The sequence below is a fragment of the Rattus rattus genome, chromosome 2, assembly GCF_011064425.1.
Source record: "Rattus rattus isolate New Zealand chromosome 2, Rrattus_CSIRO_v1, whole genome shotgun sequence".
Lineage (NCBI taxonomy): Eukaryota > Metazoa > Chordata > Mammalia > Rodentia > Muridae > Rattus > Rattus rattus.
This window is the reverse complement of record NC_046155.1, coordinates 136090290-136117305: the sequence shown is the minus strand read 5'-3', so window position 1 is coordinate 136117305 and position 27016 is coordinate 136090290. Positions and strand designations below refer to the sequence as shown.

Sequence of the window (27016 nt, the reverse complement as noted above, 5' to 3'; positions counted from 1 at the left end):
TTTGTTAGGCCATGGTCAAAAGAAAAGTTAGAAATATGGAGCTTTTTATATTAGTTTGAAGTTATTTGATTTAAAAATCGTGCTGAGATTACCTTCTAATTTCTTCGACATAGGATATGTTCTTTTGCTAGTAAAAAAAAATTAACTTGGCAAAATACAAAGTTAGGAACTCTGTTTTGTCCCCTAAATTTCTTTTATGTGTAGACATGGTTTGGATATAAACTGGAAACTTCAGGATGAGATTATTGTCAGTAGAGCTTAGTGAGCACCGTGCAGAGATGACCAGTTACTTTGTCTGTATAGGTGTCCATCTTTCAAACCATGTCCTCCTTTTGACAAACTATTCTAACCCAACTCTACCAGCCAGAATTCAGTCATCCCGGTATAGCTCTGCTCCCGCATGTGTCCAGTTTCATACTAAGGGAAGTATTTGGTGGCACTACCTGTACTGCAGTTCCAGAAACCAACAAATGAAGAACACCGAGGGGATAGCATGACAGTGCACAGGTCTGTGGGCTTTATTGTCCTCGATATCCAGTTAACACAGAGCCGCAGAATGGCCTCGTTGCTAACCTGGCTCCAGGCATGCTTCTGATACCTGAGCCCTGTCAGGCAAGGCACTGATCTGCCTTCATTTGACAGGTGAGAGAATCCCTTGCAACAATTAAGGAAGCTGCCCAGCATTGCATAACCTGCAAAGGTAGAGAGAGAGGCTGCTGTGCCTGACTCCCATACTGTATGTAGCCATCAAGCAGCATGGCCCACCTAACTCCATTGGTGACTCTCACGTACAGATTCACGCTTTGCAACTGTGGAGGGCAGGTTGAATGGCAGTCAAGAGAAAATTCTCTAGTGACCTAAAAAGAGCCATGTCTTTGGCTCTGCTTTTTTCACAGCAGTGACAGATTTTGACCCAGCTAGAGGAAAAACTTTCAATTTCAGCTGCCCGAAAAGTGGAATGTCTTAAGAGGTAGTGATTTCCTGTCACTGGCCTTGCTGAGGAGAGGCTGGTGGAGTGCCAGCTGCTTTGTGATTGGGATGTGAGATTTCCAGCGAGCAGGGCTCCATGACCTCTGTTCTCTTCCCTCCCTGAGGTGGGAACTTTTGAGGGATCCTGGAGGCAGGAGGGAGAAGGTTGAAATGCAGTGACTAACCATAACGGATTGCTTTGTTCGGCAGGTATGGAATGTATGCCAGTGTTGCTTGGCAGAGGGTTTCTGTTTGTTTTTGTTTTGGGAAGGTGGTAGGGCAGGTAGATTCTGCCCTTACACAATTTCAGATCTCTGGGGAAAGTGCTGAAGAGGATAACAAAGGTTGTGAGGACTCAGGATAGTCACCTAAGCCAGATTTGGGTCTCATCATGGACTGTCGGCACACCGTCCCAGGAAGTGTCATGTTTGTGATCTGGATTTTGAGTGTCAGCTAAGCCTAGGCCACTGTTCTGAAAGCCCTGTGTCAGCTCAGTGCATTCTTCCCCTGGCCTAATACAAAGCCAGCAGCACTTCAGTTCCAGAGGTTAGCTAGTAGGCTGATAACGCATGCCCTAGTTATCAGTTCTCTTGTAGTCAGATCAGGGCATCCACAAAGCTGAGAATAGCCATTGGTATGTAGCTATCATAATTTATTCTTGCATATTCATTGTTTGCGCCATTTCGGTATTGTTCTTGTCTTCTGCCTCACCCTAAGTCTCATTTCCTCTGTTGGATTGTAAGTTACTCTCTGGCAAAACATAAAACAAAACTGTCTTTTAAAGATTTCATGTAATACCCATTTAAAGATGGTCACCTAGATGACGACTGAGTTTGGTAGGATTTTACTTCTGAGATACGGTGTTTTCGAAGATCAAAGGGCTGGTAGCATTCCCTCGTAACTGGAGGATGTAACCAACCACAGTACTGGAGCATCAGGCTTGAGCAGCACCTGGAGGTGTCTCGTGTTTATAGCTGTCCACTTCTTATGCTCCGGCTAAGGACCTCAGACCAGCATGATGCTAACTCCCCACTGGCGCTTAGTAACTTGTTAAATAAACTCTACCTTACTAGCGTGTGGACTCCAGGTTCTAATGTTTGCTTCGGTCAGTCTGGCTTTTTGCTGCCTCCCAGATACTTTACTCATTATTTGGGTCTTTGTTACAGTGGCCACATACTCTGTACTGTTACTTTCCTGTTCCTTACTTCATCCTGGTCCTTTCCTAAGGCCTGCACTGGAACCCTGGTCCTGCCCCACTGTGTGCTGCCCTTACGAGGTGTTGTCCTTACTGGCTGTGACACCTGATGATAGGTCTTTTTGTGTGTTGTGTGTGCCCTGTAGGGTCACCACCAGTGGCAGCACCACACATTTTGTTTAGCTAATGCACAGCTCAGACTTGCAGTCACAACTTCTAAAGCTAGGGCGAATGACTAGTGATAGCTCACTTCACACTCTCTTTTAGTGCCGTAAGCCCCATGGACAGGGAAGCCTTTCTGCATCAGGGAACTGGGAAGAACTGGTCCCCTTGTTTTGAGCCATATGCTGAATTACAGAAGGTTTTGCCCTGAACTATTTTCCAGACTGCAATTTATGAGAAATTTTATTTGTTTACCAGACATATATTGCCTTTTTAATCACACGAGGAATTAAAGACAACATACACGATCATTTTTGTTCTTAGAGATTAAAATTTTCTCTCTCTATACCATTTGGAGACTAGTCTATTTACATTTCTTTTCTCTCTCTCTCTCTCTCTCTCTCTCTCTCTCTCTCTCTCTCTCTCTCTCTCTCTCTCTCTTTCTGTAAAGTGCCACACAATAAATGTAGGTTTTCTGGGCTAAGTCTATGTTACAAGGACTTAGTCTTGCTCTTGTCCTATGAAGCAGCCAGAAGCAGCACAAGAATAAAACTTCAGTGAAAGAGCATTTACAAAGGCATCTGTGTAGCCCAGCGGCTGTGGTTTACTATCCCATGGAGCCATCGGTCTCTTCCTTTGTCTCGTCCTCACTGCATTCCCAGGTGCATGTCTTACTCCTGCTGCATGGATAGGAATCCAGTGGCTAGAGAAGGGCTGTTGTGGGGCTGAGGAGAGATAGGCAGGCAGTTAGGTGTGGATGGATGGGTGGGTGTGTGGATGGATGGATGGATGGATGGATGGATGGATGGATGGATGGGCAGATGGACAGATAGACAACAGATGGATGGATGGACAGACAGACAGTATTGGCAAGTGATACTAGCTCATCTACAGTGTCCTAGTCCAGAAGCCCTTTGTCCATTTGTTACCGTGAGTACTTCTGCTTCCCTTCCCAGGAAATCCTGCAATGTGACTTGACTCTGTTGTTTATAGGTGGTTTTTATTTGAGTGTAACATGCATACAAATATGAATGAGTCATAAATGGGGCAGCTCTTGACTTTCTGTAGTATTGTTTTCAGAGTCCTATTTCAGGTAAATTGGTTGGGGGTGGGCAATGTGGGTTTGGGTTACAAAAAGGTGACTTCTGTCTGCAGTGAAGTAATTAGCTCGGTCATGTAAGTCTTTTTATAGTTGACAGCTAAGACTGGGGAAAGTGGCTGACTACTCGATAGATAGCCCAGGTTGTGATAAGGCAGGTGATAGGCTCTCTGTGGAAGGAACTGTAGAAGCTTTCATTTGTTTCTCATTAGAATGTAGTTAGGAACAACAGTGAGTCTTTAATTCAATGCTAGTACTTGTTCTAAGTCACTACAACACATGTACATTTATGAAAGTTTGTAGAAACAAGGCCAGAAGACTTTTGTGGCTGGGTTCCATATCTGTCGAATCAGCCAACTCTTCATGGCAAATCTTCTAATCATGGTGCTGAACATGCACAGAGTCGTGTTCTTGTCCTTATTCCCTGAACACTGCATAGCCACACAGCACTTGATTTACTAGGTACTTCAAGTCATCCGAGATGCTTTAAAGATTGTGCGTAAGTTGTATGCCCCACCATGTATATAAGGAACTCTATCTTCACAGGGTCTGAGAACCAATGCCCCATGGGTCTGAGGGAAACTTGATAAGTTTCACACTTATTTCTGTTTTTAAAGTCTTAGGAGTATGAAAGTGATTTAACCTTCTGGGTGCCAAGCACCTGACCTCCTTTCATAAGACTGTGTAAAGAATCAATCAGGACAAGCACAGAGAAGCCACCAATCCTAGATTATACTGTTCCATGTATGTTGGGGACAGTTGTGGTAGATCTGTGACTACATTCTGCCTTTGCATACCCAAACAGCCCTCATCTTCCAACTCAGCTAGCTGCTGGACCAGAGGAATTACTGGTCCCGCTCTGCTCAGAACAGCTTGAGTTCCATGGCTGCTGGGAATGTCTCTCACTTATGTTAAAAACTAGAGAGAATGAGCTTACTAGAAAAATAGAGTTAGAAAGTTTAGTGGTTTGTTTGTTGGTTTGGTTTGTTGTTGATCTAACCTAGGGTCTTTGTACATGCTCTAACCCCTAGCTGTGTCTCCAGCTGTTGCATTTTAGGGACAGTCTCACTGTGTACTCAGGCTGGTCTTCAACACTGGATCCCTCTGTCACCATATCTGATTCAGTGAGGTGATTATAAGTAATATAGTGTTTTATCTACTCAGATTGCTGACTTTATTCTGTAAACCAGAGGCACCGAGTTGATTTCAGTCCTCTATTCAGTACTTTCTTTCTTTTTTTCCCCCACCTTTATTAAATTGGGTATTTCTTATTTACATTTCAATTGTTATTCCCTTTCCCTGTTTCCATGCCAACATCCCCCTAACCCCTCGCCCTCCCCTTCTATATGGGTGTTCCCCTCCCCATCCTCCCCCCATTGCCGCCCTCCCCCCAATAGTCTAGTTCACTGGGGGTTCAGTCTTAGCAGGACCCAGGGCTTCCCCTTCCACTGGTGCTCCTACTAGGATATTCACTGCTACCTATGAGGTCAGAGTCCAGGGTCAGTCCATGTATAGTCTTTAGGTAGTGGCTTAGTCCCTGGAAGCTCTGGTTGCTTGGCATTGTTATACATATGGGGTCTCAAGCCCCTTCAGCTCTTTCAGTCCTTTCTCTGATTCCTTCAACAGGGGTCCCATTCTCAGTTCAGTGGTTTGCTGCTGGCATTCGCCTCTGTATTTGCTGTATTCTGACTGTGTCTCTCAGGAGAGATCTACATCCGGTTCCTGTCAGCTGCACTTCTTTGCTTCATCCATCTTATCTAGTTTGGTGGCTGTATATGTATGGGCCTCATGTGGGGCAGGCTCTGAATGGGCGTTCCTTCAGTCTCTGTTCTAAACTTTGCCTCCCTATCCCCTCCTAAGGGTATTCTTGTTCCCCTTTTAAAGAAGGAGTGAAGCATCCGCATTTTGGTCATCCTTCTTGAGTTTCATGTGTTCAGCACTTTCTTAACAGCCACTAACATGTATTAGATACTGTTGTATGCCCTGCAGTTTCAACAAAATGTCTATTTTCTGCCACCATTGGATATATAATCCTGACTGAAGCAAGCATGAACTTAAAAAGTGTACGTGTGTGTATAGTGCTGTGATTAGGGAGGTTTAATCTAGGCAGGGAGATTTATTTTAAGGCATTCTTTAGCACAGTCACTGTCTGAAAGACTCTTCCAAGACAGGAGTGTGTTCAAAGACCCATAGATGGAAGCACTGTGGTATACAAAAGGGGTTCATAGAAGGCCATTGTGGCCGCAGCGGGAGGGTGAGGAAGACAGCTGAGCAGGACTTGGCATTCAGGGCTTAAGCCATGTGAAAGAAGCTTGTATTCAGGGTGGAAATTTTCTCAAGTGATTTGAGCCAGGAATTTGACATGAGTGTATGAATTAAATCCTCAAGTAAATATTAGTGGCTGTTCTTAAAATTAGCCTTATGAATTTTTAAGAGCTTTGAGTAAAATTTATTGTTAACACAATTTGTTGTTAACATTTTTGTTGGAGAGGGTTGTTTTGAGACTAAAGTTCCATTCTTCATGAATGAGGTGTTTGGGGATTGTCAGGAAACAGGTTCTGGGCATTACTATGAAAACAGATTTCTGATAATAGAAAGTACAAAGCAGATTGTATCCTGGCTTTCTGCTATTGACCAAAGAGGCTGATAGCTTAAAACGTGCCTTGTCTAATTGTGTTGTAAATCTTAAAATGATCATCACGTCCTAAATGCCCTTTGAGAAATTACTCCTTTCCAAGGCATATGAGAGCTCTTGCTGGGGTTTCTAATATTTGTTTTTCCAGTCTTTCCTTTTAACTCAAGCTGGATTTTAAAGTTGTATTGTTTACTCTGTACAGTTTGAGCGCAAAGGTCTCGTGAAGTGTACTTTAAAGCAGATAAAACTGGGTGCTGGTTCTTGTCCCTTACAGAATGACCAAAGACATGAGTGTTAGTGGTGTCACATCTTAATAAACCCAGATATCCATCACAAATGTCTCAGGAATGCCTTGCGGCTAGCTAACTAGAGACAGCAGATCAGCTGGGGCCACCTTACTGGTTCTGTTGGCTCAGACCCCAAAGCTTTTTGGGCCTCATTCTGTGCATACCCCAGTGCCCACCAATGCCAGCAGCCTGTGACAGCTCCTCTTCACAATCATTCTTGCAGCCACCAGCAGCCATGAAGGCCTCCAACAAGGTCACAAAGGGGTTTGGGGATTGTCGTGTATTGTTTGGCTTACTGTGATTTTTTTTTTCTTTTTAGGAGAAATTGTTGTAAATGAAGTCAATTTTGTGAGAAAATGCATTGCAACAGACACGAGCCAGTATGATTTATGGGGAAAGTTGATATGCAGTAACTTCAAAATTTCCTTTATTACAGATGACCCAATGCCATTGCAGGTATTTACTATGTACTGTTTAATTATGTTAGGGCTTTAACTGTAATTAGAATATACCATCATCTAAATAAAAGATCAACAGTCCTGAATGTTGGAGACATTGCTTGAGGAATAGAGAGAGTGGGTTTTGTGATCGTTGGTTTGATCCTTTGGTGTAATCTTAGAGACTAGACTAGGGTCTTTCTACATACTCAGCTATTGGACTATATCCCCACTTTACAGAATCTCCCTGTATGGTTCAGGCTGCCTTTGAACTCTTGATCTTCTGCCTTTGCTTCCCAAGTACGTGATTATACCTCACATTAAACTTAGTGCGACTTTAAGTCACTTTGCTTTATTTACCCTCTGGGATTACTGGTTATGTCTTTTTCAATAGGGGAGGTTTTTTTTCTCTTCATTTTTAGAAATGCATTTAAAAATATTCTCTTTGACTAATCATGAGAAAAACTTACTTATTTGGCATATGATATTATAAATGGTGAACATTTTACTGATTTATTTGTTTGCTTGTTTTTTTAACTAATTAGCTCTTTTTTTCAGAAATTTAAGTTCTACTTCTAGTGTATAATAAGAGTGAAAAAATTGATAAAATGTCTAATAACCCAAGCATTTCTTTGAGTGCTTTGTGTGTATTTTATTTCATGTAGTTATTCACTAATTCTTCAATATTTTCTGTATATTCATCTATGTGTTAATCTCTTGAATTACATTTAGACTAAATTTAAGGCATTAACAATTTGTGGCATGCAGGGATGCTAGCTTATCTAATGTGGATGTGAGTTTTCCCTTTGCTTTTGGCTTCATTGAAGAATCTCTGGCCACAGAATTCATTCAGTGAGCAGGGGAAACCTAGTCCTGGAGAAGCTTAAATCCAGGACCGGTGGTGAACCAGCGCTGTACTGTCAACAGTTAAGGTTTCAGTTTGAAAACGGTCAGGAAGTATTTGCTAGGAGGAGTAGACAGTGAGCTCCCACTCACTAAAGCCTTCTTTCCTGCTTTCTCTCTGCCCCCTTCTCACTGCCTCACAGGCTCTCATGCACCCCAGGCTGGCTTCACACTCTGTGTAGTTGGAATGACCTTGAACTTCTGATCCCTTTGGCCCACCTCCTGAATCCTGGAATTGCAGATGTGTTCCACTGTGCCAGAATATTATGTGTTGCTTAGAATAAAACCCAGGACTTCTACCTACATTCCCAGCCCCAAAGCTTTTCCTAAGGCTATTGTCCTTTTACACTGAGGCAGGAGAATCAGTTTTAAGGTGAACCGGAGCAAGATCCTATCTCAAGACAAAACAAATCTTTTTTTTTTTTTTTTAAATAGTGGTCATTATGTTCTAGGAAATCATTTCCCACACTAACTCTGTATCATAAAAGTCAAATATGATTTTACTTTTTAAAATCTAATGACCTAAGAGCCCCCTTCTTTCATTATTTTATGACAGATTCATCTAAAATTAGGTCTGCACTTGTTTGCCTATAAACTAATTACATCTCTCAGGTATTGTAGTAGCATTGTGGTATATATTTTAATTTCCTTCCTTAGAATAAAAGTGTGGGAGCTAGGTATGGTGATGTGTACCTATAATCCTAGCACTCAGGCAACTGAGGCTGAAGAGTTCTGAGGAGTTAAAAACCGTCCTGGGATGCCAGGTACAACCCTGTCTCAACAATCACAGCACATACCTCTGTCTGCTTCCAGCTGACCTGTGCCGTCCACCGGACACCTTTTCCTGTGGACGGTCCTTGCTGCCCAGGCAATGATATACTGAATTCCTTATCACATTAAACATAAGGCTTCTTATTCCCATTTTGATGTCATCGAGAAAAGAATTCATATGAATATCATTTTTTATTTCAGAAATTCCATTACAGAAACCTTCTCCTTGGAGAACATGATGTCCCTTTGACTTGTATTGAACAGATTGTCACAGGTATGTAGTATTTTGCACGTGCTCTCTCTAAAAGTTGAAGCTGCGTGTGATAACTACGCATATAGGATAGCCTCAGCTACTTGGGAAGCTGAGGCGGAAGATCACTTGAGTTCCAAGGCTCAAGGCTAGCCTGGGAAGCATAGTGAGATAATTTCATAAAATGGAACGGGTCTCTAAAAGTTGATTGAAATCCAAAAGTATTCCTTAAAGGGCCATAGTCTCAAATATTTGAGTTGGAGTTTTATTTCTGTAGATGTATTTTTATATATAGTCCTTTTTAAGTCCCAAGAACTCAACTTAGAAGTCAAGAAATTCTTGTAAAATGGAGATAGAGTTTTTTAAGTTTACAAATTGTTGTTCTCTTTTTAGTTAAAAATTAAATCATTAACTATCTCAACCTAAAGACTCTAAAATATCTCCAATATCAAAGTTAGAGCCAGCTTCCCAAAGTTTTAGGAGCCACAGGCGGCTGTGAAAAGGCAGGAGCCCAGCAGTGGGGTCTGCTCCAGCAGCCATGGCTCGGTACTCACCTCTGCTGGGAAGCTGCTAAAAATGCTAACAAGAACCTTGTCACTTTACTTCTTCTTCAGTGAATGACCACAAGAGGAAACAGAAAGTCCTAGGTCCCAACCAGAAGCTGAAATTCAATCCAACAGAATTAATTATTTATTGTAAAGATTTCCGAATTGTCAGATTTCGCTTTGATGAGTCGGGTCCTGAAAGTGCCAAGAAGGTAATGCTGTTAAACTTTATCGAATTCCATACTTTGCCATTTTTAGTCAGTGATAGTTTAATATAAATATTTTTCATTTCATGTATTTGTTGTGAATATACATACATGTGAACATGTGGCTGTCAGAGGGCCAATTACTGTAGATGGGCTTTCTTTTTACAACGTGAGTCCTAAGGATAGAACTCAAGTTGAGCGAAGCTGGAAGCATCCTTACCTGCTGAAGCCTCTCCCAGGCCTGCGTGCATTTCTTAACTGCTTAGGCTTTTTCATAGGGAGAGCTATCATTAGCTATCTCTTCAAGTAAAACTGAAGTCAAACATATTAAAGGGACTATTTTCCTGTATAAGTTCATAGCTACTTTAATCTGGGTACTCTTCTTATCAGCTGTAAATATATTAGAGACTCATATAGACATGAGTATATTTTTTCCTTTATGACCAGCCAAGTCCTTTCTTTAAAAAAAAAAAAAAACATTGAAAAGTTGGAGATCTACTATCATTGCAATTAGTGAGGCTTTTATTTTAGGTTTAGAGAATTTTGTGGACAGAGTAAAAAGCAGACTACATAAGAATTGTGTAAATAGGTAGCTATAGGAGGGGCCTAATGATTATTAGTGCTTTAAAGAAGCCTTAATGAATTAATTTGAAATAAGTGCTGAAGGGGCAGCTCAAAGCCAGATACTTTTTAATTGATGAATTTCCCCTTGATTTCTGGGGGATGTTTCATATTTATTCATGGAGTAAAAGTCCAGAGCGGAAACCATTTCTTTGCTTCCTTGTTTCAGCTTTGCCAGTAGAATGAAGCTGGTAGACCACCTGCCCCTCTGTTTAGTCTGATGCAGAAGACGTAGAAAGCTAAGAGAATCCCTCTGCAGCAGGGACAGAGCAGCAGTGTCCTCCTGATTGACGAGGACTGGAGCTAGCTTACCATGGGTGCATCTGTTTTCCACGTTCAGTAGAAAGCAGGAAAACTCCTGTTGTTGCCAGTGAAGGCTGTCAGAAATATCTCAAGGCAGCTGGCTGCCTTCTTCATAGCCTTTGATGAGGAGGTGGTAGATTTGTGGAATGCAGGCATGAGCTTGCTAAGAATGGCTGGATGACTGCTGGTACTATGACCTAAGTGATAGCAGTGGGTCTGAGCATTGTTTTTATCCAGAGTCAGCATAGCCATCTATTATGATGGCTTGGTAACTTTAAGAGTCTTCTCTGTGGTTGGATTATGCTGTTTATGACTTTGGCATTTTACATTCAGTGTGCCTGTTCTTATGTAGAAAGACTTTAGGACTGATTAAGTAGAACACTGCATGTAAAATATTTAGCCAAGTCACTTTCTCAACTTAAATACATACTCATATTTTCATTGACCACAGAAGCTAGAAGCAATGAAAACTCTATCACCACAATGTGTACCTTGTTGAGAGTAGGACTACCACAGGACTCATGACGTCAAGTAGAGTGTTTTACCTAGAAATCCAGAGACATGGCCTAATTTTCTTTCAGAGAGTTTAAAGCACTCCCACTCTTAGAATTATTTGGGTTGTTCTAGAGTACTTGTTGGTTATGGTTTCTTATAGAGCACAGGATCACCAGTCCAGGATTACCCTAACCACAATGGACTGGGCCTTCCCCCATCAACCACTAATTAGGAAAGTACCCTATAGGCTTCCCTACAAGCTGATCTTATGAAAGTATTTTCTTAATTGAGGCTCTGTCCTCTCAGATGACTTTAGCTTGTGTCATTGACATAAAACTATCCAGCACTCTGTGTGTGTGTGTGTGTGTGTGTGTGTGTGTGTGTGTGTGTGTGTGTGTGTGTGTGTGTGCTGGGGAGCGTGGGGGGGGGAGGTGGGGAGCAAATGGCTCCTTCACAGTGTGCTAGATTTTCAAGTTAGGAAAGAAGGGAAGGCTGTAGCTTGCTTCCCTAAAGCAAGTCCAGTCAAGATGGACAGGAATGGGTGAGTGTGGAGGGACAGTCACAGCATGAAAGATACTGTATCCATGGGCAGTCACTGGTGAACAAGCCGAGGAAGCGCTTCTAAGTTCAGGGTATCCATCCCTTGTTTGTGGTCACTGAACCCTCCACCCAAAACAGTCCAGGACTTCATATATCCTTTCTCAGTCTAGCTTCTAACAAAATCCTTTGCCAGTGTTGTTAAAAAAAAAAAAAAAGTCTTACCTGAGGCTGGAGAGATGGATTCCTTGTCTGCTGTGCAGAGATGAGAGAAATGAAGGGAAGAAGGGAAGCAGGGGTGGAGCCAGAGAATTTAATCTGGTTTACATGTTCTCAATATAGAGTTGTGTGGGTATCAGAGCTTACTAGGTTTTTAAATTTTACTTTTATGTGTAGAGTGTTTTTCCTGCATATTTGTCTGTGTACTACATGTGTTCCTGGTACCTGCATAGGGTGGAAGAGAGCATTGGACCCCTGAAACTAGAGTTACAGATGGTTGTGAACTGCCATGTGGTGAATGGAATCAAACCTGGGTCCTCTGCAAGAGCAGCCAGTGCTTTTTACCACTGAGCCATCTCTCCAGCCCTTGTGTTTTAATCTCAAGTGAAGGAAAATGTCAGATTATATATCATCAAACTTTTTTCTTTGGATAGACCCTCACCAAACATCATTGTTTCCCATGAGAGCACAAGGATAGGAAAGATGAATAGAAGTATGATACAGTTGCACAAACTAACCTAATTTAGTCATGATACAATTGACAGAGCCAGTTAGACAGCCAGCCAGTTTGTGGGTCAATTCAGTGGAAGCTGACACCATGGCATATACCTGTAGTCCCAGTTACTTGGCAGCATGAAGCCAGTTGCTCTTCAGTTCAAGGTCAGCCTATGTTACAAACTGACATTCTACCCCTGAAAAACAAGGAACCCTGCATTTTTCACCTGGGCATGGCTGTGTGTATCCACTGTCCCAGTGACAGGCTGAAGCAGGATTACCTGACCACAGCCAGAGTTCAGGGCTAGGTAAGCAGTACAGCAATACCGTCTCTAAAGTCAGAATGCATTGAGCGTTACTGGGGAAGTGAAGGCTCAGGTTATTTGACTCCTGGAATCTTTAACGTTGAGTTCCCTATGGGAATGCTTTGGCTTTTGTTAAGTTCTTTTAAAGGGATCAGATGCACACTGGCAATCTGTGATACGAGAACCATGGATCATTTCTGAAACACTGAAAGTGTTTCTGCTTTTTGTTTGAAATGAGAAGGCTCAGAATATTGACTCACTGGTTCACATTTTGTCAAATGTTGCTCTAATACTGGCTGGCTGTCTAATGGCTCTGTCAATTGTATCATGACTAAATTAGGTTAGTTTGTGCAACTGTATCATAGTTCTATTCATCTTTCCTATCCTTGTGCTCTCATGGGAAACAATGATGTTTGGTGAAGGTCTATTCAAAGAAAGGAGTGTGATGATATATAATTTGACATTTTCCTCATAGCAGCTTTGAACCACCATTTCCTTTGAATATAAGTTTGCTCAAAACTGAGGTATAAAAGGATTTTTAATTAAAATATCTAAGATTATCTTTAATGATTTATAACTTTAAAATATAGATAAATGGATGAATGGTAATTGAGTTGAATATCTAATGTCTCTATTTTTATTCTCAGTTGCAAATTAATTTCGTTCATCTAGTTAAAGAGAGGGGCTGGAGAGATGGCTCAGCAGTTAAAATGTCCCTCTGCCCTCACAGAGTGCCTGAGTTCACCTCTGCACCATGAGGCAAGCTCCTGACTCTGTAACGCCAGCTCTAGGACCTCATGCTGTCTTCTGGTCTGTGTGAGCATGGCCAGCACACACACATGCAATTAACAAACAAACGAAAACACCAAAGGGGGAACAGCGTTGGAGAGCCAGCCAGCATAGTTCTGTACACCAGCATTTAGAAGGCTGAGACAGAAAAGTACTTAATCTAAAGGCAACCTGAGCTACATAATAAACTCTTTAAAACCAAAAATCAAAACAAAAGACTACAGCGGTCAATATTGCTCTTTGTTTGTGTAGGCCAAAGGTCAACCTTAGGAGCCAACTACCTTGTTTATGAGACAGGCCTAGAGCTTGCCAAGTAGCAGACTAGGCTGGCTGGCCAGTGAGACTCAAGGGCTTGCCTGTCTTCCCTTCCCCACCTCTGTGACAAGGGGCCTCCTCTCTTGCTGTAGTTTGGGAGATCAAACTCTGGGCTTTATGTCTGAGCAGCAAGCATTGTATGAACTAGCCTACTCCACTGGCCCAGGCTTCCCAAGTCAGTCTCACTCTGTAGCCTTGGTTGGCCTTAAAGTGGTAATGCTGTCTCAGTTTTCAAAATGCTGATGGGATTGCAGGTGTGAGGACACCTGACTGGCTGTCATTTTTGCCTGAAACCTGACACTCCTTGGCACTAAGCCACAGGAATATAGGGAGCTTAGTTTGTTTGCAAATGTGATAGGGCTGAAGGTTAATCATCTCCTACATTTGATGTCTCCAGTGCTCTGCTTCAATTGAAGTCAACCATGGGGTTTTCCTTTAAAAAGTATTAATTAGGGAATATTTATATAAGAATAACTTTACATGCAAATGAGATCTTATGAGGCCTTTCAAAGTCCCTTACCAGTAGAAGCTAGGACTTCAGGCATAGGCTTTTAAACAGTGTGTTGGGAAAAGTGCCAAGTGACATACATCTGACTTTCTCTCTTCTTTGCATCATGACTGTCCTCTAGATAGGCAAGCATATACCTATGGCAGACAGTAATCTATGCCTGCTTGTCATCACGCTTCTCAACAGCAGATCCACTTTGGCCTGATTAGAAAAGCAGCTGTCATGGAAGTCTCTGAGCCAATTTTCAATTTCACAATATTGTTTATTGTCTTTAAGTGTACATGCTATATGACAAACCTGCTTCCTAAGCTAGTGTGCCACTGTATAATTAAAAGGAGCCTTAGAAATAGGCCATGTTGGGTTTTGCTTTGCACACAGGCTTTATGCTCTTGTGCTTCATAAACATTTGTTCCACTATTAGTGATCTGTGAATTTGTTCTGTGTATTGGGCATATGCAGCTTTCTAATTTTTTTTTAGAACAAACAGGAGACTAGTTAGTGGTGGGAGGGTGACCCCTTCATGGCCATCCCAGTCACTGATCTGTCTACTGTCATGTTCAGTGTTGTCATCACTAGACACAGTGCCAGTCTAGAAAGTCACAGGTGATGCTACAGCATGCACAAGTTTTGACTTCTTGGGCTCCAACCAGGAAAGTATGGTAAGAATCGTATTTACTAGACATGGCTGTTTATAAGTATGACCAGCTGAGAGGAGCAATGAGCATACAGAGGAGCGGACAGAATGATGCAGACTGACCATAGGTGACTAAGGGAACCTTGAAGTTTTCTTGTGAAGACAGCTATGCAAATACATAGAAACCAAGTTTACTGAGCAAATTGCTAAGATAGCCAAATAATTAGCCAGAAACACATTTTAGAAGACAATACTTAAGTATAAATTTCTAGAATTCAGAGAAGTCTGTAGAGGCACCATAAGATACACCTGGCTGGTAAATAGAGCCGTCACGAAAGCTTCATAGTGAGAAGTGCAGTAGGTTTGTATATGAAACTGGGTGCCCAGAGGACTGGGAAGGGAGGCAGACTCTGTCATGGGCATAGATGGAGAGTTTTGCTGCTAGAAGTCCTTCAAGGAGGACTGTCTTAGTTTCTCCTCCTGTTGCTGTGATAAACTCCTGTGACCAAAGCAACTTAAGAGGAAAGGGACTATTTGGGTCACAGTTCTGGGTCAGTCTGTCATGGCAGGAAAGTCAAGTTATCAGGAGCTGGAAGCAAGCATCAGGTGACATCCTACCGTAGTAACAAGAGCAGAGAAGCCTGCTTCTGCACCTGCACAGTTCCAGGACCCCTACCTAGGGAGTGACTCTGCCACAGTTAGGATGGACCTTCCCACATCTGTTAGCCATCAGGGCGTGTCTAGAGTCTCGTCTCCTAGTTAATGACAGCTAACACGACACAACACAGGTCGATGGACAGAATAGGATTGCAAAGAGGAATGAATATAGGTAGTAGGTAGTCTTATAAAATTCTAACTGGGTCCTTACAGGATGCTCTGTGGTTAGCTACTAAGAAATCAAGGCAGGAAATGTTTTAGGGAGCTTTTCCTTTAGTTAAAAATCTAATGATAAGTTCTGTCTCCTTGGTTATATGATTTAATTTTTTATTATAGGAAATGTTATTATCTGGAAGATGCTTTAAAATACAGTTTAAGCAACAAGCTGACAGAAATAAATGGTTAATAGAATTTGCACCAACTCATTCCAGACATCACTAATAAGAAAGGAGCTAACAGCTAACTTTCCTTGCTTGCTCATTGTCAAAAGTGTATCATTCTAGTCTAGTGCTTCACATCTAAGTCAGAAACAACCACTTTAAGAAAGGCCATCTACCCTTCTTGCTCTGCACATGTCTCAGACTTCATTTCCCTCTTTATTCACGTGGGGATGGCTTCTTTCTTAGTCTCATTCATGGCTTTTAAGTGTGGGGCACTGTCTTTCATTCTATCCAGTAGTTTTCAAGAATAATAGCACTTCTGTATACAGCGTTCTTTGAGGCAAGGCACGCTCAGTTGTTAGTCCTTAAAACAGCGCAGGTGTTTCCATCATTTCAGAGACTAGGAGAGCAAGGCTCTGAGAAAGGAGAGCGTTCACACAAGTCCTAGCAAGTGCTTACTAGAGCTGTGACTTACACCGTGGTGTGCTGGTTGCTAGCCCATGCCTTTCCAGTCTCAATCCCTTCCACTTGAATGCTTTCTCACTGTGCTTCTCTGATAGCCGGTCTTTTATCTCTGTAGGTTTAGATGTTGCTAGCTTTAGGTTTTACAGTCCACTTGGGTTTTGTTGTTGTCGAGTGGATGTGATGTTGCTGTCAGTTTGGAGAGTGCTTCTTTAGCCTTCAAGTTTTAGTTACTGGGTAAAGTTATTCCACTTAAAATGGAGCTCTGCAAATACTGAATGCTTACCACATACCAGTTAAAGATTGTCTCGGGGACAGAACAATGAAAGAGATACTTGGCTTAAGTAGCTCATTCATATTCTAGGTCAACAGAAAAGCATGTAAATAGTATCTGTCATTACTGCCCCAGGATGACTCTCCCAGTGACCAAGGCCTTATTGTACTTTAAGTAAGTTTGTTAAATTCAAATTCTAAATGTAGAATTTTTCCTAGGTATGCCTTGCAATAGCTCATTATTCCCAGCCAACAGACCTGCAGCTACTCTTTGCATTTGAATATGTTGGGAAAAAATACCACAATTCAGGTAAATATGAAAATACTAAGTATTGTGACTAACTTTACATGTGTCCATTTTATTCCTGTATTTGTTAGTGTTTTCATGAGTGTAGATTTATTAGCATTGTAGCTGCTGAGAAATAAACGCAGTGCATAAAAGAGCCGTTCTCAGTGTTTGTTGAGGAATGATCAGGCAGCGTGAGCACCAGTTTGCAGGAGTGGAAGCACCTATTTTACCTGAAGGCAATTTGTGTTTTATGCTCAATATTTCTGCTATTTTTATTCCATAGCTTGAATTTTAAAACTGGCAGAAAACCTAAAGATAGTTGAAAACCACACAATTTCTGGCAAATATGATTTTTTATAAAAAAGCTAAAATAGTTAAACCCTTTTAGAGAACGTTGTTAAGATTTCCAAAATTCTGACTTTCCGTTCTGAGTAAGACCAATGGAAGGAAGATGAGCATTTGTCAAAAACTAGATGCATTCTAGGCACTTCTGAGGTAACTAAATGGTTTTCTCCACATATCTATGTTAACTATGTCATTATCAAGAAAAATTAGGTTTAGTCATGTAATTACATTTTAAATAGTATTTCTAAATAATATAATTCCTAGAGACGCGGCATCTCCTGTTAGCCTCCTGGTAGGTTAGTGACTGCACAGTGACAGCTGCCTGAAGCACACATTCCACCAGTGTTCAAGAAAGAAAATTAATCAAAGGTCTTTTTACCCCAACATGGCCTAGATCAGTGGTTCTCAACCTGTGGTCTGCAACCCCAGTGGCAAACTTCTACCTCCAAAATTATTTATATTCATAACAGTAGTGAATTTCAGTTATGAAGTGGCAATGAAAATAGTTTTATGGTTTGGAGTCACCACAACATGAGGAATTGTATTAATGGGTCGCAGTATTAGGAAGGTTAAGAACCACTGATCTGAGGTTTATAGATTATTAATTGTACTGAACTTTTGTATCTCTTACCTCATAACACATGGTAGTGATTTAAATAGCTTACCATGCAGGCATTTTGCAGATTCACTGTGGTGGTGTTGCATTGAAACGTGGTGTTAGCACTTGGGACACAGATGCTTCAAGTACATCTTCATCACTTGTCACACTCTAGGGGGACACATGAAATAATGTCTCAGAACAGCTTTCATTTTGTGCTTCACAGAAACCAGATACCACAGCATTTGTGGCTTAATTTGTCTTATCCATATGTATAGGAATTATAGCTTAGGCTTGAACAACAGTTATTTAAGTTGATATATTATGTAAATTCACTTCCTATCTAAAAACCAAACATAAATCCTTGACAGTCAGCCCCAGAGCAGTAATCACCAAGCTCTTTATAAGACACCCAGTTTCAAAAGAGCAGCTAGTGTGGAGCTTTCCACAGTCAGTCTTGAAAGCCTGCTTCAGTTTGTTTGTGGCACAGCCTACTTCTTCACACTACTTTTCTGATAGCAATGATTCGGTGGCTAGGTTATAACTTTTGTAAAAACATGACAGCTTGGGCTGGCTGTCCAGGTACAGCCATGCAGTTGGTAACCCAGTGCCTGCCTAAGTTACTTTTGAGTCCTACCTCCTTCATTTCTTGTGGACATCTCCAGTCTATAAATTTGATGTGCTTCATGTTTTCTTATATAAACTAGTCCCTCTTATTTTCTTGTAACTGGCTGATTGATAATTACTTAAATTAATCAGGTGTACTTTTTAATAGTTCATCCTTTCTAACTTCTCCTTCAGCAAATCCTTCCTAAGCACAGTTCTGGCCAAAGTGTTACTCAGCTTCCTCCGAGGGTAACACGCTTTAATATCCTTCCGTGCTGTTACAGAAGCATAAACTGCATCCCTAAGATCAAAGAAGCCTGAAATTTGCATACACTGCAGTCACAGTTCACTAATTTGTGAGTGAAAGAGGCTCAGTTACCCTTGGATGGCACCTTGACTCATTGGCTGGACTAAAGAAGCCCCTTTTTCAGGCAGGTAGGTGACAAAGGTGTTTCCATCAATAGGATCTGAAGTTGAGGTTGTCCCCTGCAATTATCTGGAGAAGAGTCTCCTACTGTCTTAGGTAGTGAGGTTTTCTTTATGTCCAGCATCAGATGACTAAGAACTGTTTCTGAAAGGATCAGTAGCCATCCATACACTCACTTCAGCGAGTGGCCTGAGGCACAGGGCAGGGCAGCGCCAGGCTTCAGAGCCGTTACAGTGCACAAGCACCGCAGCACAATAGCACGAGGAGAACACGGTTCTGCCTCCTCTTATTTTCACAGAAGCTGAGGGCTCTGCATCATCAGTCAGATTGTCGTTAGGCAGATAGTGCTCTAGAAAAGTGCAGATTCACCCTTGTTCCAAAGCTGTCTAGATGTCCGATTTTGCTTCTGGGCCAGAAGCCTTGAAGACCTGAAGTGAAGTGCGCCTCGGTGTCAGCAGCCTTCCATTCCAACAGACAGCTGAGCATGTCCTGCACTCCAAAGCTGCCCCATTAAAACGTGTGCACCTTTAGTAATGAAATCTATCACCTCTAGGAGTAGCATTTTAGCATTTGTTTTAAATGCTTATTTGAAAAATATGGAGTATGCAACTATTTAAAACAGTGTAGGAATTGTCAGTTTGTTACTTGGTAACTAGAGGTCTCCATGTGACTGTAGATGATGTGATCAATCTTTTCTCTTGAATGCTAGCTGCCAAAGCAGCAGACTCACTGGAGGAGCCTCTAGAAACAGAGCCAGGTTGGCTGCCTCACAGGCTCTCAGGGTCACAGCCTTCCACTAAGAACAGCCTCAGTATTCTGAGTTACCTTCTCTCTTCTTTGTGACTTCTAATTCCCACTGTCCATCACACTGGTAGGCTTTCTTTTCATAGACTGTTCATTTTTACTATCATTCTTGTTACATAAGGCGAGTCTGAGTGCCAGTGGGGTCAATTACATACAAGCTCTAAAATAATGTCATCATTCCAGGCTAGATTTCTAAAATACCGTAGAAAATGCCAGCATCAAGAATGCCTAATGCCTAGGTTCATTTAGTCTATTGAAGAGCTGTGTTGTAAAACCTCACTCAGGTAGCCATCAGGAACTCCAGGTCTAAAATGACTCTCTTGGACCAGCTTGCTGCTGTGATCGCATGGACAGAGCAGGCCCATTGGGCTTTTTAGGAAGCAGTAGAATCTGCAGTCTGTGCCATCCTGTTATTATCACCCACTGCACAATGAACTCTCCCAGAGGAGACTCAGAGCTAATGACAGTGCAGTTCCAGCTGTTGGGAAACCTGCAAGATAGCACAGACACATAGGATCCCAAAGAGCTGTCCCTTTATGTACACAACAGCCTGTATACTCATAAATAGACCTAAAAAACTAACCTCATAAACCATAGAGCATCTTCAATGTAGTCTCAGGAGTTCAGAAAGCTAAACAAGAGCTCAGCTGGGGATTTGCTGCTGAAGTTCTCCCCCACCCCATCCCAGATGAGTGTGACTATATCTCTGTTTTGGTTTGTGGTGGCTGCCCTGGTAAGTGGCCAAAGTCTGTGCTACAGTGCTAAGAAACAGCAGAGCTGGAAGGCCGGCACCACCTCTGTCCTTGGTTTTAACATTAATGCTGTTTGCTGCAGGTTCTGGATAAACTTGTTAACTCCTTATCAAGATGGAAAAGACATCTTTTAAAGAAATGGACCCTAACAAAACATTTTCTGTACTTACTGAACTGGCATATGGATTTCCCCTTTGCATTTAGTAATATAAGTTGTTTGGTTCTCTAGAATACTAGATTAGACACCCGAAAAGCCTGTGAGTCAGCCAGCACAGTCTCTCGGCAGTATGTGTGTTCCATACAGAAAGTGCTGCCGTGGGGTGGAGTGCGAGGATGCAGGCTAGTTAGCATTATCGGCTTTGCCACATCCTTGAAGTCAGACTCACCAGCTCAAAAAGGGAGCCATGTAGGGGTAAGAGCCAGGCTTCCTAACAGCACACCAGACCCCTGGTGCTCTAGACTCGTGCAGTCAGGTGGTGGAAGCATCCCTTCTTCTGCAGGGCCCTGTAGGGTACCCACCAGCTCCACGTGGCGATGATTAGCATTTGTTTTTATTTCGTTTTCATTTTTGTTTAAATTTAAATGGACACTGTGACTGGTGAATGACTCCATTCTCAGGTAGCACAGATCTAAAATCTAGGCCTCAAAGAATCTATAGCTACTCTTCCACCATGTCTGGCTTTCCTGCTCTAATTATGTGGATTTCCGGAAGCCCTACCACTGTCCCAGTCTCGCTTGTCATGTCCACCTCCTCCTTACCTGGCCACTCTTGCTGTTTCCCTCAGGATTCTGTTCAGATGCTGACAAGGCAGGACAGCTTTCTTGGTCATCCTTTCTGCATCTTTATGTCCACCTCCTCCTTACCTGGCCCCTTTCTGCTCTCGGGGCTTAGCTTGCTGTTCTTCCCTCAGGTCATTCTGTTTTCAGATGCATCTGACAAGGCAGGACAGTTTACTTATGGTCATCCTTTTCCACAGCATCTTTATTGCTCCAATGTCAGAGGTAAAACACCAGTGCTTATAAGTTCTAGTTTCCCTACTGTCTTGGGCCAAGAGGGCCATGCTGGCATTGGCTTTTCAAATAATATGTTCAGAACGTTTTTTTCTGCCTCCTGGGGACAAAGCTTAGCTTAGTCATAAGTTCTTCAGAAATGTCTGTCTCCTACCAAGACTTACTAATTAGTCACTGAGAATGAGGCATAGCATTTTCCTGTGGTAATTAGGCATCTGCATGGCTACAGGAAAGAAAGCTGCAAACAGTGGTGAACTACAGCCAGGTATTTGTGATGGGTCTCACCTGTGTTCCACAGAAGCAGGCTGAAGGACTAGTTCAACAAAGTAATAATACTGCCTTTCCACAGCCAACAAAGTTACTCAGCCAACAAAGTTTAGGTTTCTTTTGAAAAGGAAGGTCAAGGGACAGAGACTCCAATGTCTATCAATGAAGGTTACATGATATCTTTATTTTGTGGGTGAAAACACCATTGAGTGCTTTTGTGTAAAATAAAAACAACTAAGCCTTTTGTACACATCCATAGTGAGGACTGTCAGCTGTACACCTGTGTCCTTGTCTCAGTAAGACCCTGGGGTCTGATTTTATTTCTGGTGTCCTTTAACAAGAGGGCCATGCCTCAAGAATTCATCAAGGCACATCCCATCCAGTCTCTAGCCTGCTGTGTGTCTCCCCGCTCAGTCACTGTGTCTTGTGTCTTAGTGTGTTTAGGGTGCTGACTGACTGCTCCTCTCCTGCTGGTTTTCAGGTGCTCCAGGTTGTAGATATGTTCCTGCCATCTGTTCACTTTCTGTCATACTTTACCCCAGGAGCAGTAGATCCCTGCGTCTGAGACACGACCTGAAGGGACCGTAAACAGTTTTGCTAAAACCTTCAGAAGTGAAGTCTAGACCTTCTCTCTTGACACATCCTGGCTGGAGGCCGTGGACAAAGCTGTAGGGGACCACAGGTAAGACAAACTTTTCTGCTAGTGGTGATCTCAACACAGCAGCTCTGGGGCGGACACTTCGTGTTTGCCAACTCCCCGGACCAGCCTCTCAGGTTGAATAATCATACAGAGCCAAGAATCATTTAGTGAGCAGATGAAATGATGCTAGAAAAATAAGATATTTTGAAGACTTGAAAACGGTTGGGTGAATCAGCGAACCCTGACTCCCTAGTGGAGAAAACTTGCCTAAACTCAAGACAGGCTGGAACAGGTTTACCCCTGTCCCCCATTTTGGAGGAAAACAGGTGAGACTATCAAGGTTCAGAAATGTCAGTTCCATAGATGGGCAAGGAGGAACCCAAGCAACAGGGAGATAACTGAAAAGTAAACACACCAGAAAAGCAAGATCTAGTTTCAAAATCATATTTGTCGATGTTGGAGACAAAAATGGGCAGCAGGCACTGCTAAAAAGAATTCACGTGGAAGGAAGTCACAAAAAATCCTAAATAAACAAGTAGAGGAACGAAAGAATTCAGGAAAACACAATCAAACAGTTGAAGGAATTAAAAATGGCAATCAAGAAAGAACATGGAAACAACCCTGCCAAAAAGAAGAGACAAGGAGCTGTAGATACAGCAGAATACAAGGATGGAAGAGGAACAGGCCATAGAAATCACAACTGTCAAAGATAATGTAAAGCAAAACATGCAGAGACTCAATGAAGCCCTAAGGATAATAGAAGAGCTCCCAGGACCAGGAAGAAAACTTCCTAACCCTAAAAAAAGAGATACCCATAGGCATACAAAGACAGAACTCCAAATGGATTGGACCATTTAGTCAAAACACTAAGCACTCAAAATAAAGAAAAGAATGCAGAAGGGTCAAGTAACATATAAAGGCAGACCTATCACTTCCTAAAACTACCAAGGCCAGAAGATCCTGGACTGATGTCATGTGATTGCCAGCCCAGACTACTGTATCCTGCCAAAACTCTCAATTAACATAGATGGAAAACCAAATATTCCACGACAAAAACCAAATTTACACAATATCTTTCTACAAATCCAGCACTACAAGGATAATAAATGGTAAGCCCAACATAAGAGGCAAAGCTATACCCCTAGAAAAAGCAAGAAACTAAGAGAAAGGACTAACCTTCAAATATGAATACAAAGTAATATCTCTCAACATCAATACACCCAACTCCCAATAAAAAGACATAGATTAACAAACTGGATACTCTGCTGCCTACAGCACACCTCAGAGACAAAGACAGACACTACCTCAGAGTGAAAAGGCAAAATGGTCAGAAGAAGCAAGCTGAGAAGCCATTCAAAAAAGTCATCAAAAAAAGATAAGGAAGGACACTAATGGGGTGAACTCTCAATCAAATATCTATGAGGGCACCTGGAGGAGTATGGGAGGGACAGATCATGGAAACAGAGAAATTAAACAGAGACGTAGACAGACTAAAAAGACTCACAAACCCTAAAGCAAAGTCCCAGCAGCCAAAATTGACCATAAATTGGTCAAAACGGGCCTCAACAGGTACAGAAAGATAGAAATAATCCCAAAAAACTGGTCTTCAATAACAATAAAAAAAGGAAGAATGCCCACATATTGGAAATTGAACAATGCTCTACTCAATGATAACCTGGTCAAAGAAGAAAGAAAGAAAGAAATTAAAGACTTTTTAGAATTTAATGAAAATGAAGATACAACATACCCAAACTTATGGACACATTGGGACAGAGAGAAACAGGAAAGAGCATATGTCAGCAGGGCTCTAGAACAAAAAGAAGCAAATACACCCAGGAGGTAGAAGGAAGGAAATAATCTCAGGGGGACCATGAAGAATCAACAGAACCAAAAAGTTTTTGTTCTATCCAAATTAACAAAAATCAGAAATGAAAAGGTTACATGATATCTCAGATCTTGGTAAGTATATTCTTATTTAAGGGAAATGGACAATTTCCTACGATACCAGGTACCGGTTAAATCAGGAACACACACACACACACACACACACACAGAAATTCCAGACCTTCACCCCTAGAAAAGACTTCTGGAGCACTGAAGAATAATCCAACTTCTACTTTCCATTGATAAAAAAATACTTGCCCAGTTTCATCCACCATGATCAAGTAGTTAATGCAGGGATGGTTCAATATCTGAGAAAACCATATTTTAAAAACAAACTGAGGTTTAAAATGCTGAGAAAAAAAATTCAACTTCATGAGTCCTTTTGTAATATAAAAAGCATATACACATCCATAGCTAAATGGAGTTAAAATCAGGGACTAGACAAAGAAGGACAACAAAAAAAGGAGGTCAAGGGGATACAGATCTTTCACTCTGAGTTTGAGTGATGTGTCCTATTTTACCATACAATGTCCTTGTCTCACCTCTATTATACTTACGTTGTTGTTCTATGGAGTTTCCCACATTTTGGTCTGATTTTATTTCTGTGATGTCCTTTAATATGTTCTTCTGCAACTTGAGGAGGAGTTGGATCAAGCCTAAGTGCTTTTGCAAGAATTCATCAGGTGGTGCTCTGTCCCCTGGGCATCCCATCCAGTCTCTAGCCTTTGCTGTGTGTCTCCCCCTCAGTCACTGTGTCTGTAAAGTGTGTTAGGGACAAAAGCAGGCAACCAACGATTGGGGAAAAGATCTTTACCAATCCTTGATAGTGAACTGAAGAAGTTAGACAGCAGGGAGGCAAATAACCCTATTAAAAAATGGGGTTCAGAGCTAAACAGAGAATTCACAGCTGAGGAATGCCGAATGGCTGAGAAACACCTAAAGAAATGTTCAACATCGTTAGTCATAAGGGAAATGCAAATCAAAACAACCCTGAGATTTCACCTCACACCAGTGAGAATGGCTAAGATCAAAAACTCAGGTGACAGCAAATGCAGACCATCTGGAGGTTCCTCAGAAAATTGGACACAGGATCCAGGGGCATATACATCTGTCTGTTTAATCTGTCTAGTGTAAAGTTCCATTTCTTATACGGTTTCAGTGACACAAGTAGTTTCCACACCGTGAAGGATGGCTGCCTAAGTCTGTTATCTCATGAATGGTTACTGCTAGTTATATCCTAAGTCTGCCATCTGTCTACTTTCTGTCATACTTTACTCCTTCAGCTCCAAGTATCATGAACTATAGTTCAAATAAAAAAAAAAAACAAGACAAATCAGTTTAGAATAGTGAGCTGGTGGCCTAGAATTCTTTAAAAGTGACTAGGAATTTTTATTTCTTTGGTTAACATAATTTAGTACTGATTTTTGAGAACCACTGAAGTGGCCTTGAGACCACTGAAGTCTTCATAGGTTTATGATCAGCTTTCTTGGGGTCGATTGTGCTGCCATGTTACTGGTGAGTACTGTCCAGGGACTTCCTCAGTATACGTGTCTGGGAAGGGTACTTTGGATCATGTTTTCTTTCCTTTGGATTTCGCCTTTCACTCTTCATGCATGTGCCATTGTATGTCCTGAGAAGCACATGGCAGGCACAGCCTGGCTGGCTAGGCCTGCCTCTGTCCGCCTGCTGGGCTGTGTGGAGGAAAGAAAACAGGAGCGTGTTTCCAAGGGCAGTGAGCTTTCCCACAAGTAACTGTGGTCTGGTGAGTATCTGGGTGAAGAGGACAGAAGGGGAAGACATGGAGGGCTGTGAGCTTCTTTGTAAGAGCCACCATGACCAAGCCAACTCTCACTGTAAGAGAAAGCATTTAATTGGGGCTGGCTTACAGTTCCAGAGGTTCAGTTTATCATCATAGTGGGGACCATGGCAGCATGTAGGCAGGCACAGGACAATAGCTGAGAGCTACATCCTGATCTGATGTAGAGAGAGCAACACTGGTCGTAGTGTGTGCTTTTGAAACCTCAAAGCCCACGCCCCTGTGACAGACTTTCTCCAACAAATCACACCTCCTAATCCTTTTCAAATAGTGTCACTCCCTGATGACTAAACATTCACATATGGGTTTTTGGGGGCCATTCTTGTTCAAACCACCACACAGGGCTTTGGTTTTGTTTGCCTGCCATCTTTTCTCCCCACAGCCTATCAAGATGTGGATTTACACAGGAAGATGCTTCCTAGACAGTGTGTGTGTTTGATAATCATTCTAGGAAATACTTTAAATTGTTCTGTATTTTGCTCATGGTCAAAATTTAATTTTATGGGTACCGTGCACATCACACACATACATGGAGATGGACAGGATTATCAGTGCCTCCTTAGATGGACTAACTCGGTGCCATCCAACTAAGTGGGGTGCACATTAAGTGGAGATAAATGTGATTCGTTCTGGATGAGGGCCATAGAACATCACCGTGTCTCAAGTACGGGACTTTCTCTCCCTTTTAAAAAAGCCAATTGTTGTGGGGTGTATGCGTCCATGTGGAGGCCAGCAACTTCCAGTACCGTTCCTCAGATTTGTACACCATTTATTTTGAGATGGAGGGTCTTGGTTGGTTAGGCGATTCTGCCTGGCCAGTGAGCTCCGGAACCCACTGCCTCTGGCTCCCCAGCCCTGGGATCATAAGTAGGTCCCCCTGTGCCAGCCTGGCTCTGGGGCTCAGACTCAGGTCCTTGAGCTTCAGTTCAGAAGCTTTGCTGCCTGACTTGTCTCCCAGATCTTGAAATTAAGTTTTTAGTTTAAAAATAATGGGTTTCATAATGTCATTTTCTTACATATGTGCCACTGTATTTTGTTCTGATTCATCTTCAGCCCCCATGTTCCTCTCCAGGTCCTTCTGTCCCCCTCTTGATGGTTTCCTTCCGCATCTCTGTTCTCATGTTG

General features: G+C 42.1%; 1 protein-coding gene across 1 annotated transcript in view; it reads left to right on the top strand.

The window, feature by feature from the left end:
- The window catches only part of Mtmr10 (myotubularin related protein 10), a 53379-nt gene that overhangs the window by 4258 nt on the left and 22105 nt on the right, over positions 1–27016 (top strand). Inside the window, exons 3-7 of the mRNA XM_032895117.1 lie at positions 6667–6803; positions 8660–8732; positions 9323–9465; positions 16672–16762; positions 21634–21683. Coding sequence (XP_032751008.1) covers positions 6667–6803; positions 8660–8732; positions 9323–9465; positions 16672–16762; positions 21634–21683 — 494 coding nt within the window. The remainder of the gene's footprint in view (positions 1–6666; positions 6804–8659; positions 8733–9322; positions 9466–16671; positions 16763–21633; positions 21684–27016) is intronic.